General features: G+C 44.3%; 1 protein-coding gene across 1 annotated transcript in view; it reads right to left on the minus strand.

The window, feature by feature from the left end:
- Window positions 1–16,951, minus strand: part of SCARF2 (scavenger receptor class F member 2) — a 220,973-nt gene that overhangs the window by 43,571 nt on the left and 160,451 nt on the right. Inside the window, exons 8-9 of the mRNA XM_044289047.1 lie at window positions 15,836–15,953; window positions 13,064–13,185 (exon numbers count right to left, since the gene is read on the minus strand). Of these exons, the coding sequence (XP_044144982.1) occupies window positions 13,064–13,185; window positions 15,836–15,953 (240 nt within the window). The remainder of the gene's footprint in view (window positions 1–13,063; window positions 13,186–15,835; window positions 15,954–16,951) is intronic.

The following is a 16,951-nucleotide window of genomic DNA, read 5'->3' on the forward strand; positions in this document are numbered from 1 at the left end:
TCAAAATGTGATCAATGGAAAGGAAAGTGTTAATAAAGGGTTTGCTTGGATTTTGTTATTTCGTGTTCCTTTAATTTTAACGGTGTGATGATTATGCAGAGATATGAACATGTATGAATCAGAGCCAACCATGGATTTTCCAACCACCCATGCATTGTAGAAAATTTCAGCTTATAAATTGGATTTTAAATCTGCAGCATGTCAATTCTTTCTGTGGATTTTATCTTCCGCAATACATAATGTAAAATCCGAAGCAAATCTGAGGATTTTTCTTGGAATTAGGGCAAAATCTTTAGATATTAATCCCCTGTTCAGACTTATGGCCCTTTCACAGTGCCCAGTCATCACTAACAAGCGTTTGTAGGAAACATGATCATGGCTGGCCTTTAGCGGCAACACCCCCATTGCTCCTAAAAGCATTTTTCTCAGCAATGCGGGCAAATGTGAACATAGGACCAACACAGATGCATCCAGCTGCCAAGCGCACATGGAACAGGTCAGTCAGTTTCATAGGTACAAATCTGACAGATGCCCTTTAAGAAAAAGCATAATATGAGATATAGACATTATCTTAAATTGGAATTAACCAGTCCATTTTTTTTTTACTCTTTGCTAAAAAAGGAAAAAATAAACTACTTAAGACACATTAAGTTCCTTATCAGTTTGTGTCCTGACTGGAGAGGTTCTTAATTCCCACTTACACTGATAAGGCTACTTTCACACTAGCGTTCGGGCGGATCCGTTCTGAACAGATCCGCCCATAATAATGCAGACGGAGGCTCCGTTCAGAACGGATCCGTCTGCATTATTTTAGCTAAAAAAAGCTAAGTGTGAAAATAGCCTGGGACGGATCCGTCCAGACTTTCAATGTAAAGTCAATGGGGGACGGATCCGCCTGAAGATTGAGCCATATTGTGGCATCTTCAAACGGATCCGTCCCCATTGACTTACATTGTAAGTCTGGACGGATCCGCACGCCTCCGCACGGCCAGGCGGACACCCGAACGCTGCAAGCAGCGTTCAGCTGTCCGCCTGTCCGTGCGGAGGTGAGCGGAGCGGAGGCTGAACGCCGCCAGACTGATGCAGTCTGAGCGGATCCGCCTCCATTCAGACTGCATCAGGGCTGGACGGCTGCGTTCGGGTCCGCTCGTGAGCTCCTTCAAACGGAGCTCACGAACGGAAACCCGAACGCTAGTGTGAAAGCAGCCTAACCCTGCTTTGGCTGTTTCTTCTGATAAGTAGGTTTTCCTGTTATCAATCCATGGCCTGGTCACCCTCCTTCTGTGGGGCTGACCGGGGAGAAAGGTTTCAGGACATCTGCCTTTTTATGGCCACAACTAATTAATCATCATGCGAGAGGCTGTGCAAACATAATATATTGTCCTATTACCATCTGAGCACAAAACAGATTCTGGTGAAGCTTTCCCAAGCAGTCAAGAGGTAAAGGAAGCAATTTATTGGCCCTCTGTAATTGAAAGGCCAGACAAGTTAAATCCTTTAAAGGTCTTTCCAATTTGTAATTTTGTAACAAATGTAGACGTCCTGAATGTGTTATCAAATGTGGTGCCCGGTAATCACATGCTGTTACTCATCATGATGACTGACCTACCGACTACCTTCTCTTAGTTGTGCATGTTTTATGAACCATTACACTGCAGTGCTCATTACAGGCACCATTGTCAGGCAGTATACAAATTTAGATTTTGCATATCGCCAGCCTCTGTGCTTGCAAAAAGAAAAAAAAATGTTTGGTTAGCCAATAAAGGTATCACTGCTGTAATACTTTTGTCTTTTTTATAAACAAAATTATTTGCCATATTTTTCGCCCCATAAGACAAAAGTCAGGGAAAAAGTCAGGGAAAAATGCCCCACCGTCTTATGGGGGCGAATACTAATGAGCGCTTCCATTATGGAATCGCTCATTAGTACCCGGAGGACCGGGAAGCGGTGAAGGCTCTGTACTCACCACTTCCTGGTCCTTGGCTGTGCTGTGGCTGCACAAAGAGTGACCTCACGCTGTCCGCACCGGTTAACAGCACAGCCGACAGCAGGAAGAAGAAGATCGCGGGCGGTGAGGAGAGGCAGCAGGCAGCATCTGGGAGCAGGAGAGGTAAGTGGTTTATTTATTTTAAAAAGCACGAGGCTGCTGGGGACTGAGGCAATGGGGCTGATATGTGGGTGATGAGAGGCATAGGGGCTGATATGGGGGCTGATCTGAGGCAATGAAGGCCTGATATGGGGGTGATGAGAGGCATAGGAGCTGATATGACGGCTGATAAGAGGCATGGGGGCTGATATGGAGACTGATCTGAGGTAATGGGGGCTGCTCTGAGGCAATTGGGCTGATATGTGGGTGATGAGAGGCATAGGGGCTAATATGGGGGCTGATCTGAGGCAATCGGGGCAGCTAGGGGCTGATATGAGGCAATGGGGGCCTGATATGGGGGTGATAAGAGGCATAGGGGCTGATCTGAGGCAATGGGGGCTGATATGGGGGTGATGAGAGGCATAGGGGCTGATATGAGGGCTGATGAGAGGAATTGGGGCTGATATGGGTGTGATGAGAGGCATGGGTGCTGATATGGGGGTGATGAAAGGCATATGGGGGCTGTTCAGAGGCATAGGGTTCTTATCTGAGGTCTGATTGGGGGTCATTCACATTGGGGTTTGAGTTGAAGTCTGATTGGGATCTGATCTGAGGTCTTATTTGGGTGTTATTAACATTGGGGGTCTGATTGGGGCTGTCAGCTGAGGTCTGATGAACATTAGGGGTCTGATTGGCGGTCTGACCTGAGGTCTAATGAAAAATATTTTTTTCCTATTGTGCTCCCTTAAAACCTAAGTGCATCTTATAGGGCGAAAAATACAGTAACATCACATAGATTTTTCAGGCTAACACGATACACTATTTTGGCTATACACCATTTTGTCATTGTAAAACCTTATGTTGAACCTAATATCAATAGCAGTTAACAATGTAGAAAAGCTACAAAGATTTGTAGTGCGCTTTTCCCACCCACATGACTCAAAGAGCAGCTTGGATCTTCTTGCTATGGGGGGAATCAGTGGCTGCCTTTCATGGGCTCGTTCCCCAACTTCGACTAGGTTCAATTTTCATAGAAAGCCAGTTGTTGTCTCAGTATGTTTTTTGCAGTGTGGAACAAACAGAGTACCCAGTGGTGTAACTATAATTCAAAGGTCCCCATAACAAAATCAGATGGGACCCCCACCACCTGGTGTAAGAAAATTAATACAGCAGCATAAGTTGCAATAAATAAAAGGTATATATAATAGCAGCATACATAAAATAAAAAAATAAAAAAACACATTATAGCAAAAAGACACTATATTGCTATTATGGGAGAAAATTACTTCTTAACTCCAAATATGGCAATCAGAATAAATCCTTGCACTAACATCGCCATGAATCCAGAACCCATAACCTGCAATATTATTACATGACAACTTCAATTGGCAAACAGTTCCATAACCTCACTGCTGTTACTGTGAAGAATCTATGCTGATGGTGAAGTTTTCTATACTTGTCTATAAGTAGAGGATACCCACTTGTCTTAGTTACAGTGCTCTGCATAAAAAGATCATTAGAACGATCTCTGTACTGTACATTCCTGTATTAGTACACTATAATTACATCTCCTCTTTGTTGTTTTTTTCCAGAGTAAACAAACCCAAGTGTGATAACTTATTTTGGTACTTTAATCCACCCTTTCCTAGAGCATCCGCTCTAGTTCAGCTATATTTCTCTGATACACAAGGGTCCAACGTTATACATAGGGGCGGACCGGGAACTTAAAGTGGCCCTGAAAAAATAAATAAAAGTGGCCCCATTTTGTAAGCAGGTCCAAATTAACAGAAGGAGGGGCAACACAAGTAGGCAGGGTCAACAATACCATAGTGCAAAATACCATCCCTGCAGAATCAAATAACACAGTATAAAATATACTGCCCCAAAAGCTGGCCATTAATAGCTACCATCTTCTGTCCTCCTCCTTCAGTTGTCTATGGAGCAGGAGGCTTAGGAGGTGAGGTGCAGGTGACAGCAGTTGAATTTAGGAGGGCATGTGTGGTTGCTGGCCGGATACTAGATTTTCATAGCGTCAATTACTGTTGAGAGCTTATTATGTAGCTGGTCATGAGCAGAGAGGAGGACTTGGGTGGCCCCCTGGGGGATCGGCCCACCAGAAAATTTCCCTGTAAGGTCTATGGCCAATCTGCCCTTGATTGTACACAATATTCCATGTGTGGTCTGAATAGTGATTTACAGACGTGGACAAAATTGTTGGTACCCTTTGGTCAATGAAAGAAAAAGTCACAATGGTCACAGAAATAACTTTAATCTGACAAAAGTAATAATAAATTAAAATTCTATAAATGTTAACCAATGAAAGTCAGACATTGTTTTTCAACCATGCTTCAACAGAATTATGTAAAAAAATAAACTCATGAAACAGGCATGGACAAAAATGATGGTACCCCTAGAAAACACAGAACATAATGTGACCAAAGGGACATGTTAATTCAAGGTGTGTCCACTAATTAGCATCACAGGTGTCTACAACCTTGTAATCAGCCATTGGGCCTATATATATGGCTCCAGGTAATCACTGTGTTGTTTGGTGATATGGTGTGTACCACACTCGACATGGACCAGAGGAAGCAAAGGAAAGAGCTGTCTCAAGAGATCAGAAAGAAAATTATAGACAAGCATGTTAAAGGTAAAGGCTATAAGACCATCTCCAAGCAACTAGATGTTCCTGTGAGTACAGTTGCACATATTATTCATAAGTTTAAGATCCATGGGACTGTAGCCAACCTCCCTGGACGTGGCCGCAGGAGGAAAATTGATGACAAATCTAAGAGACGGATAATCCGAATGGTAACAAAAGAGCCTAGAAAGACTTCTAAAGAGATTCAAGGTGAACTTCATGCTCAAGGAACATCAGTGTCAGATCGCACCATCCGTCGTTGTTTGAGCCAAAGTGGACTACATGGGAGACGACCAAGGAGGACACCATTGTTGAAAACGAATCATAAAAAAGCAAGACTGGAATATGCCAAACTACATGTTGACAAGCCACAAAGCTTCTGGGAGAATGTCCTGTGGACAGATGAGACAAAAATCGAATTTTTTGCCAAGGCACATCAGCTGTATGTTCACAGACGAAAAAATGAAGCATATCAAGAAAAGAACACTGTCCCTACTGTGAAACATGGAGGAGGCTCTGTTATGTTCTGGGGCTGCTTTGCTGCGTCTGGCACAGGGTGTCTTGAATCTGTGCAGGGTACAATGAAATCTCAAGACTATCAAGGAATTCTAGAGAGAAATGTACTAGCCAGTGTCAGAAAGCTTGGTCTCAGTCGCAGGTCATGGGTCTTGCAACAGGACAATGACCCAAAACACACCGCTAAAAACACCCAAGAATGGCTAAGAGGAAAAAATTGGACTATTCTAAAGTGGCCTTCTATGAGCCCTGACCTCAATCCTATTGAGCATCTTTGGAAGGAGCTGAAACATGCAGTCTGGAAAAGGCACCCTTCAAACCGGACACAACTGGAGCAGTTTGCTCATGAGGAGTGGGCCAAAATACCTGCTGAGAGGTGCAGATGTCTCATTGACAGTTACAGGAAGCGTTTGATTGCAGTGATTGCCTCAAAAGGTTGCGCAACAAAATATTAAGTTAGGGGTACCATCATTTTTGTCCATGCCTGTTTCATGAGTTTATTTTTTTACATAATTCTGTTGAAGCATGGTTGAAAAACAATGTCTGACTTTCATTGGTTAACATTTATAGAATTTTAATTTATTATTACTTTTGTCAGATTAAAGTTATTTCTGTGACCATTGTGACTTTTTCTTTCATTGACCAAAGGGTACCAACAATTTTGTCCACGTCTGTATAAAGAGGCAAAACTATGTACTTGTCTTGTTATGAGCATCTATCTCTCTTTTGATGCATCCAATTATTGCATTTGCCTTGGCAGCAGCTGCCTGACATTGGTCACTATGACATTAGTCCCTAAGGCCTCATTCACACATAGGTGGATTTTCACAGACCGCGGTCCGTGAAAACTCGGTCTGCCATCCTGCTGAGTGCACAAGCGCACAGCGTCATTGGTTGCTATGACGCCATGCGCTTCATGCCGCCGCTGCTGTACAGTAATACACATGTATAGATCATACGAGTGTATTACTGTACAGCGGCGACGACAGGAAGCGCACTCAGCAGGATGGGTTTTCATGGACCGTAGTCCGTAGTAATTTAATAGATAACTGTACATTTTCTTTCCTTGGCCCAAGTGCACAACCTTACATTTATCCACCCTGAACTTCTAACAGTGCAAAACATGAGTATATATAGGAAATAAAAACACAATTATGTAAATATAACAATTCAGCATTAAAATTAAATATAACATATTGTGTACATCACCATGAATTGTAGTCAACACTTTAATCATATACATCCAGGTTCCCCACAGTGCACAAGTTGCGCAAAGTCTAAATAAGACAATAAATACAGTAGTCTGGAAAATATAAAAATATACAAAATGTATGCTTACATCCTGAGTTCACATCCCTGTGTCTGACAAAGAGTCCTGTGCCATATCCAGTAGCTATGGCAACCCCAAAAACAACCCCTTTAAAGGGGTTTTCCATGACTTCAATACTGATGGCCTGTCCTTAGAATAGGTCATTCCTATCGGCAGGGTCCAACATTCTGCACTCTTGCCAATCAGATGTTTGAAGAGGCTGCAGCTCTCCGGTGATCTCGGAGGCATCGTCTCAGCATACCAAACACAGAAAGCTACAATGTAAAGCTTGGTATTACAGCGCAGGCCCCATAACTTGAAAGGCAATGTGACCAATTAACTCGACGTCACCTAGGAAGAGGCTGTGGAACTCAATGAAGTGCTGCGGCCCTTGAAGAAGACGATCGGTGGGGTTGCCGGGGGTCAGACCCCCAATGATCAGATATGGCCATTAATAATGAACTCTCTGAAAATTGCTTTAAAGGACAGCAAATGGGCATGCAAATTAGAAATACCGTGATAATTCTACTACTGGCAAAAGACCTGGGAAATACTTTAGGTTGTAAATGATAGACCCCCCCCCCCTTTATGACATCCATTTGCCCTTAAACAGCATATGGACAGGGGTCGCTAGACAGACAACCCTGGTAAATTTAGACAGAAGAAATTACCTCCTGTAGATTTCTATGTAAGAAACATGGCAGTACATGGAAACAGAGTGCACAGAGCTATTTGCTTTCCTGCTCCTCGTGTTATTCCGCAAGGATACTATAGCATTGCGACTGTGATATCCCACGTTGTAATTGCCACACATAATCTGCAGATAATATCCTCACAGAGATTAATAGCAACGTATCCCCAGGCAAAGCTATTTCATACCACTAAACCAATTCATTCTTTTTTTTTGATACAAAAGTCAGCAAACAGAGATTAGCATTTTTTTGGATGGCTTTTTAATGGGTCATTTTGAGCTGAAACCCGGAAATCCAGCACATCCACCTCTGTTTAGTCTGAGAGCTTGCTTATGAAGACTGGAGATGACAAAGTAAATAATGTTAGTCTGAAAAAAGTCACCTGTTAAATGTGCTCGGCTGCCTTCTTTATTACTTCTACAGGGTGAAATGTAATAAAATGGGGACAGTTTCATGAGAAAAGCGCGGCTCTGCCTGACCTTGAAGGGAAGTAAATAAACACGGCGCAAACAGGATCCAGTAAAAGAGCTGGATTTTACGACTTCCTCTCACCTCATCAAATCCTTCCCCGCAATAAGAACACCCTGCTGAGAAAAGCACTGAAATCAGGTTAACTGATACGGTCGGTGCTTGGTTCATTATTGTACAGCTACCTTTCCTTTGCAGTTCAGGACCTGCCTGGTGTTGGATCCTGGTTTCATTGGTGCCGACCCATCTCTGTGCAAAGACAGACGTTATGGGCACTGGCTTTCGGGGGCTGTGAGCTGCGATGTCTCTTTGCACAGAATTAGAAAATTTAGTCTGCAAAAAGTTAGTCTCCATGTGACCCAGTAAACTCCGATACGGGCAGTGTCTGGGGCAGGCCTTCACAAGTGCGTTAAGGACTTTCCCTTCTCTCCATCATAAGATGTACAGAATGATGGAGTAGCTCTGAAAGAGAATCTGTCACCATGAAAATGTAGTGCAATCTGCAGGCAGCTTGTGATGGAGCTGAGCCGATTGATATATAGTTTAATAGGAAATGTGTCATTTATTAATGTATTAAGATAAAACCAAAATGTGGCATCAGCCATGTTGATTATTTTTCTATTAGGTACTTTTATACTTCAATGCCTCATTCACATGTCAGTGAATTCCATCAATGATTTTAAGCCAAAACCAGGTGTGGCTCTAAACACAGAACAGGAGCAGATCTTTCCCTTATACCTTATGTCTGAGGAGGCTCCAATCCTGGTTTTGGCTCACAGTCACTGATGGAAATCACTGACCAAACACTGACTGTGTGAATGAAGGTTAATAGTTTGGGCATTTTGGGAAGCGGCAATACTAATGATGTCTATTTTTTATATTTTTTTGTAAAATGGGGAAAGGGAGGGTGAATTGAATTTTTATATTTTATATTTATTTTTACTCCCCCTAGGGGACTGTAATGTGCAATTGTCTGACCACTTCTACCATAGACTGCAATGTTTTACCATTGCAGTATAAGGGGAATTACTAGGTTGGTATCAAAAACTCACAGCCTTCATAAGGCTCCAAGCTGCTATAGCAACCGCTTCTGTGATCTCACTGCAGGGGAGCTGTTCAGTCACCGGGAGTGCAGCGCTCCTTGTAAATGACTGCTAACATGCTGTGGTCACAACTCACCACAGCATCTGACAGGCTAAAAGTCTGTGATTGGCTGTGTAACAGAGCAGGCACCTGCTCACCACCTGAGCGGGCCCCATCTTTAAAGGGCATCTGTCAGCAGATTTGCACCTATAAAACTGGCTGACCTGTTACATGTGCGCTTGGCAGCTGAAGGCATCGGTATTGGTCCCATGCTCACATGTGCCTGAATTGCTGAGATAAATGAAGTCTGGCCCTGTGAATCAAAGTGCAGAACGCGAGGCAGTTGCAGAGAGAGCAGAGCCTCGAGGTGTAATGGCAACGCCTCCATTGCTCGTAGAGACTCATTTGCATATATTAAAACTTCATTTTTCTCAGCAATGCGGGCACATATGAACATGGGACCAGCACAGATGCCTTCAGCCGCCAAGAGCACATGTGACAGGTCAGCCAGGCACAAATCTGCTGACAGATGCCTTTTAACAACCTTGCATTCAATGTATAACAGATGTCGGGAAAGGGATAATGAATAACTCACAAGTTTTGCGCAATCCTGTTCCTAGTGCTTTTGGAAGAGGCATCAGGACAGTGAATAGGCAGGACTGACCCAGTATCAGGTCTCTGGACCATTACTACAATGCAAGATATTCTTCATGATCGAAAGAGTCTTGTTCAGAATACTTCTTTCCTTAGGGTCCATTCACATGTCCGCAAAACGGGTCCGCATCCATTCCACAATTTTGCGGAACAGGTGCGGACCCATTCATTTTCAATGGGTCAGCAAAAGATGCGGACAGCACACAGACCGCAAAACCGTTGCGGACGTGTGAATGGACCCTTAGACTGTAATTTCTTTAAATTCATTTTTGTTTCTTGATTACAGTTGACACTGATGATGATCTAGCGGGTGCACTGCCCTATGAAGCCCTCTTGTAAATATCATTAATCAGCCTCTACGCTGCCATCTGATCAGCCTTCTGATGAGTGAATGAAAGGTTGATTGGCGCTCACTTATATTACAGTTATCAGGAGTTTGAATTATACAGTTACATAAGAGTGGGCAACATACCCCCTGTTCACATTAGGATAGGTGATCAATACCTGAGCGATGGGTCTGGTGAGCACCGCAGTCTTCATGTAGATTACCAATGGCGCCGGACATTGCACAGTGGCTGTGCTCAGCCTCATTCACTTGAACAGAACTGAGCTGCGGCTCATGTGATTGACGAATGTGATGTCACTAGCGCAGAAAGAGGTTGCAGTGGTCACGGACAGCAGCAGCTTCTTCAGCTGCTGATTGGAGGGGGTGCTGGGAGTTGGGCCCCCACCAATCAGATACTGATGACACCCCCTTTAAATAGGTGCTGAATTACATGTCATTTTGATGACTTGACAGTGACTTTAAGTAAATACTCTTAAAAGAATATATTATAAAGTGACATTTCATCACATCACATACAATAGTGACAGATGCTATACGTGTAGGTTATAGGAAGATATATGTATTCTAATTCCTGGAACATATGGGATATTAAATTGAGATAAATCTTGGGTTGTGAAATGTGAAAGCAGATGGCACATCAAAATCTACCGTACAATAGCTGTTTTGTACAAGACCTTTCCAGGCATAAGAAATGTTTGCTTCCTTCTTAACTCAGGGTTGCCAACCAGAATTTTACTTTTTTCTGGACAACTTATCCCAAAATTACAGACAGCCAATATTCTTTACAGACAAATGGAAAACCATCATGAATGATAAAGGTTATAAGTTATGCTTGTCTATAGCTCAATATACTGACAGTAACTCATTACCAGCCTTTACTGTGAGGTGTAAAATGATGATAATTAACACCAAAATAATCTAGCCAAGTACAACCAGCCTAAAAAAAAAAAAATCACAGACACATCTATTTTGTTTACAGACACAGGAAAAAAAAGTCAGACTGTCCAGAAATTTCTGAACGGTTGGAAAACCTGTTTCAACTCTGTCCTGCTCACTGACACTGAAGCACATGCTGCGTTCCATCGCTCAACTACAACCAGCTGCAGCAGAAAGGACACACCCTCTGAAAAAGGACACACTCCCTAAGCTCACAGCTTGAAATAAATCAAGCAGAACAACTGGAGTAATGAATGTGGAGATCTCTGCATCCATGTCGGGTACAGGGCTGGTTCTAGCTTTGTTATAAAGAGGGTTTCAGACGCTCGTACCTCCCACAAGCGCCGCCATTACAGTCCTGTCAGACACAGATACAGATACTGCAGCTGCTGCTGCCAGCAGTATTAGCCACCAGTTGCTGCCAGTGATCTCAGCACCACCAGTCAGTGCCAGCCATCAGTGATTGCCACCAGTCACAGCCACCAGTCAGTGCCAGCCGTCTCAGCCACCAGTCACAGTGCCCGCAGTCTCAGCCACCAGTCACCGTGCCAGCAGTCTCAGCACCACCAGTCACAGTGCCAGCCGTCTCAGCCACCAATCAGTGCTAGTTGTCCCAGCCACCAGTCACAGTGCCCACAGTCTCAGTCACCAGTCAGTGCCAGTCGTCTTAGCCATTAGTCAGTGCCAGCCGTCTCAGCAATTAGCCGCAGCAACAGTCTCAGCCACAGCTGCAGTCTCAGCACCACCAGTCAGTGCTGGAAGTCAGTGCCAGCCATCTCAGCCACCAGTCACAGTGCCCGCAGTCTCAGCCACCAGTCAGTGCCAGTTGTATCAGCCACCAGTCACAGTGCCAGCAGTCTCAGCACCAGCAGTCAGTGCCAGTCGTATTAGCCACCAGTTAGTACCAGCCATTTTAGCCACCAGTCAGTGCTAGCCGTCTCAGTCACCAGTCACAGTGCCCGCAGTCTCAGCCACCAGTCAGTGCCAGTCGTCTCAACCACCAGTCACAGTGACAGAAGTCTCAACAATTAGCCACACTCAACAGTCTCAGCCGCAGTCCCAGCACCACCAGTAAGTGCAACCCGTCTCAGACACCAATCACAATGCCCGCAGTCTCAGCCACCAGTCAGTGCCAGCCGTCTCAGCCACCAGTCGGTGTCAGCCGTCCCAGCCACCAGTCGGTGTCAGCCGTCCCAGCCACCAGTCGGTGTCAGCCGTCCCAGCCACCAGTGGGTGTCAGCCGTCCCAGCCACCAGTTGGTGTCAGCCGTCTCAGCCACCAGTTGGTGTCAGCCGTCTCAGCCACCAGTTGGTGTCAGCCTTCTCAGCCACCAGTTGGTGTCAGCCGTCTCAGCCACCAGTTGGTGTAAGCCGTCTCAGCCACCAGTTGGTGTCAGCCGTCTCAGCCACCAGTTGGTGTCAGCCTTCTCAGCCACCAGTTGGTGTCAGCCGTCTCAGCCGCCAGTTGGTGTCAGCCGTCTCAGCCACCAGTTGGTGTCAGCCGTCTCAGCCACCAGTTGGTGTCAGTCGTCTCAGCCACCAGTTAGTGCCTGCCTTCTCAGCCATCAGTCAGTGCCTGCAGTCTGAGCCACCAGTTAGTGCCAGACGTCTCAGCCACCAGTCAGTGCCAGCTGTCTCAGCTATCAGTCAGTGCCACTAGCCACAGCCATCAGTCACAGTGCCAGCAGTCTCAGCAATTAGCCCCAGTCAACAGTCTCAGCCGCAGTATCAGCACCACCAGTCAGTGCCGGCAGTCAGTGTCAGCCGTCTCAGCCACCAGTCATAGTGCCCACAGTCTCAGCCACCAGTCAGTGCCAGCCGTCTCAGCCACCAGTCAGTGTCAGTCGTCTCAGCCATCAGTCACAGTGCCAGCAGTCTCAGCCATCAGTCACAGTGCCAGCAGTCTCAGCCATCAGTCAGTGCCACCAGCCACAGCCACCAGTAACAGTGCCAGCAGTCTCAGCCATCAGTCAGTGCCACCAGCCACAGCCACCAGTAACAGTGCCAGCAGTCTCAGCAATTAGCCGACTGTCTCAGCCACAGCCGCAGTCTCAGCACCACCAGTCAGTGCCAGCCGTCTCAGCCACCAATAAGTGTCAGCCGTCTCAGCAATCAGTCACAGTGCCAGCAGTCTCAGCCACCAGTCAGTGCCAGTCGTCTCAGACACCAGTCAGTGCCAGCCTAAACAAACAAAAACAAAAATAAAACAAGAAATACAATGTGGTCAAATTCCCTTGCTATTTAATATAGACTGTTCCTACTAATGTTTATGCACTACTGTTCTAGCGCCTGTTATTGTAACGGGCTTAATGTCTAGTTATAAATAATCTTACCCACAACTTTTGGCAGTTTCTGTCTGCGCAAAGGAATACGAGGAAGCTTCATGCTGATTCGACTAAAACGCCCACAGAAGCGTCGAGGGGGTTTCTTGTTTGTTACCTGCTCCTGATTTCCACTATAAAGCAGAAAAAAGTTGTCATGTTAGAGGTTTCATTAGAAACTGCAGTAACTAATGACTATTCTGTTTGTCAATGTTTTAATAATTCATACTTTTGTGTGGAAACAATCATCTTCATCACTTCTATTATGTATTGGAAGTGGGGCTCTTTGTGATTAATGGGGTGGTAATGAAGTATGTACAGAGACATAAAGGAAATGTGTCACCACAAAATGTATCCATTTAAATAAAAATTTTATGTTAGAGTACTTTCACACTAGCGTTATTCTTTTCCGGCACTGAGTTCCGTCCTAGGGGCTTAATACCGGAAAAGAACTGATCAGTTTCATCCCCATGCATTCTGATTGGAGAAAAATCCATTCAGGATGCATCAGGATGTCTTCAGTTCAGTCACTGAACTGCATTTTGGACCAAGGAAATACCTCAGCATGCTGCAGTATTCTCTCCATCCAAAATTCCGGATCAGTTGCCGTAATGCCGGATCCGACATTAATTTACATTGAAATGTATTAGTGCCGGATCCGTCCTTCTGGCAAAAATGTGATAAATATATATAACGGATCAGTTTCTCCGGATGACATGCGGAGAGACGGGCCGTTCTTGCAATGCATTTGTAAGACAGATCTGCATCCGGATCAGTCTACAAATGCTGTCGTTTGCATGCAAATTGTCGGATCCGGCAGGCAGTTCCGGCGACGGAACTGCTTGCCGGATCACTCTGCCACAAGTGTGAAAGTAGTCTTAAACATGTTTTCTAGGGATGAGCGAATCAACTTCGGATGAAACATCCGAAGTCGATTCGCACAATACTTCGTTTGAATACTCCGTACAGTATTAGGCTACATGCACACGACCGTATTTTGTTTCAGTGTCCGATCCGTTTTTTTTGCGGATAGGATGCGGACCCATTCATTTCAATGGGTCCGCAAAAAACAAGGACAGCACACAGTGTGCTGTCCGCATCAGTATGTCCGTTCCGTTGCTCCGCAAAAAAAAGAGTGCATGCCCTATTTTTTTCTAGTTTGCGGACAAGGATAGGCATTATTACAATGGATCCGCAAAAAAAACGGATCCGCAAAAAAAAAAAGGATGCAATACGTGACATCATCCGTTTTTTTTGCGGATCCGCAATTTGCGGACCGCAAAACACATACGGTCGTGTGCATGTAGCCTTAGAATGTATTGGCTCCGATGAGCTGAAGTTACTACTTCACGAAGTCTCGCGAGACTTCGCATAATAACTTCATAAATCAATTTCTACTGTAAAAGACCATTTCCTGAACTCGAGTTCGGTTCTAAGTGGTACCTTGGAACCGAACCAGAGTTCGGGAAATGTTTTTTTTACAGTAGAAATTGATTAACTGTACAGGGAAAGAGAGTAGATAAATTGTGTGACATGGAAAATAGAAAAAAAATTCACCAAAAATGGAAATAAAATAGTATGTTAAACAACAAAAATGGGATTTAAACAATAGATAATTTCCTGACAACACAGTCCCTTTAAGTTCTGGGTCCCAATACAAAATTTGTAGGGGGGGCTCCCAACCTATTGTATGCCCATTATATGTGCCTTCTTAAGTGGCAGGGGCCCTCCAGGTCAGACTGCTACCTCTAAATCCCTTAGGATACATTCACATGACAAATATTAAAAACACACATTTAAAATCAGTGTGGAATCCATGATTATGATGTGTTTTTGATACACTTAATTGGAGGTGTATGCTTCAATGCAAATCTGCTTTTTTGCACTTGGATTTTGGTGCAGATCTGAGCAAAAAATAATAATAAAAAAAACACACCTGAATGGCGCGTATGCAGTTTTTGCCAGTTAGTCTCAGGGCAATACTCTCAATCTCTATATATATCCATGATATCCATACATTTTTATATTTAATGTCTATGAAGCTATGTGAGGCTCATTTTTTGTGGGCAAATTTGTTGTTTTTGGAGTATACATGACTTTTTTGCCTTTTTTTCCCTCTAAGACCTTACAACGGTTTAGGCACTGTGGGACACTACAATGCCAATGATGTTTTTTATTCTTTATTTTTATTTGTAAAATGGGGAAAGGGGGGATGATTTAATGTTTAATATTTTTCTTTCACTTTTTTCACACTAATTTTTAGTTACCCTAGGGGACTTTAAAATGCGTCTGATCGCTTATACCATAGACTGCAATGGTTTACCACTGCAATCTATAGGAGAATCAATGCATTTCTATCCTGACAGGAACTTTACTATGGCAGGCCTGGGAGCCATCAGATGGCATCTGAGTGGCCATTTACCAGGAGAAAGTGGGACTGTGGGAGCTGTTCGAGCATCATGTTCCTGGTAAATGCCCACTCAGATGCCGTGTTCGCAATTACCAGTTCTGTTCACAGACTTATCAAGCGAGTGTCTGCTGTGTAAAACCCCAGGCACCTGCCATCTACGGCCTGAAATCCAATGTATGGCGGTTGTCAGTTAAACTGCTGCCCGAGCCCTGCTACTTTCCTCAAAGTCCAAGCAGAGCTCAGGCAAAACAGTTAGGGGGGGTTAAACCACCACATGAGCAATTTCGCAAAAACATATCTGGTTATTTAGGACTGAAACACTGTAGTCATAAAATTACGGGCAGTAGCACTAAATACTGAAGATATGAACTTACTCTGCTGATTCTTCTTTCTTACGGCAGACACAACAGCAACACAAAAGTGATAGCAGGAGAATTAGCAGAACTATGACAAGTACCCCGGCTCCTATTACTCCCATCCGCTGATTGGCTTCTGCAACAAAGAGAAAATGTTCTAAGATATGAGAAATCCTAAGAACCCAGTATCCCTGCAGCCCCATCCCTTTATACAGCTCTGTACAATTAGCGAAATATGAAAAGACATTCATTAAATACAAGTACAAAATTATAGAACTGCAGTTTAAGTGGGAACAAAGCAAAGGTGGAATTGAACATTGGACGTGAGACGGGTTCTCTCATTGTACTGAACAAAAATAAAACTTAGTGAACCTAAAGGATACAATATTGAGGTATATATCAGACTCTGAATAGCAAATTGCTTTTAATTCTTAAAGTTAAATTATAGGTTAATTATTAATTATAAGTTGCAATTAGAAATAAAATTATAAAGTTAAAAATGAGCCACATTTCTAAAAAATGTTGGGCAGTTTTTACTTTTAAAGGGGTTGTCCAAGTTATTTTTATTGGTGATCTATCCTCAGGATAGGTCATCAGTATCAGATCAGTGCAGTCCGACACCCAGCACTCTCGCCAATCAGCTAGTTAAAGAGATGGCGCACGCAGTGCAGCCTTCCCTTCATTGTTTACCCGCTCACCGTCTCAACTATTCAAGTGTATAGGAACGAGCCGCCCCATTGAAGTAAATCGGACGGCTTCCTGTAATTATACCTGCTCACCGCTGCTGTTGCGGTGGTGAGAAGGTAAACAATAAAGGGAAGGCTGCCCTGGCATGGCGCGCCTTCTCTTCAACCAGCTGATCGGCGGGGGGGGGGGGGGGGTGTTGGACCCCACTGATCTGATATTGATGACCTATCCTGGGGATAGGTCATCAATAAAAATTATTTGGACAACCAGGTAAAATTGAATAGCCACTGGGGTGCATGGCTTGGCAGCATGTGGCCGGCCACACTGTCTGGCTGTACTCTCAGGGTATGACCACACAGCTCGGTCATGCCGCGGCTGCACTGTGGTACAGGACCACACTATTTAGTCGGTCTGCATTGTTAATGGCCACACTGTAATGGGGGTGCT

This window comes from Bufo gargarizans, chromosome 1, assembly GCF_014858855.1.
Source record: "Bufo gargarizans isolate SCDJY-AF-19 chromosome 1, ASM1485885v1, whole genome shotgun sequence".
Classification (NCBI taxonomy): Eukaryota; Metazoa; Chordata; class Amphibia; order Anura; family Bufonidae; genus Bufo; species Bufo gargarizans.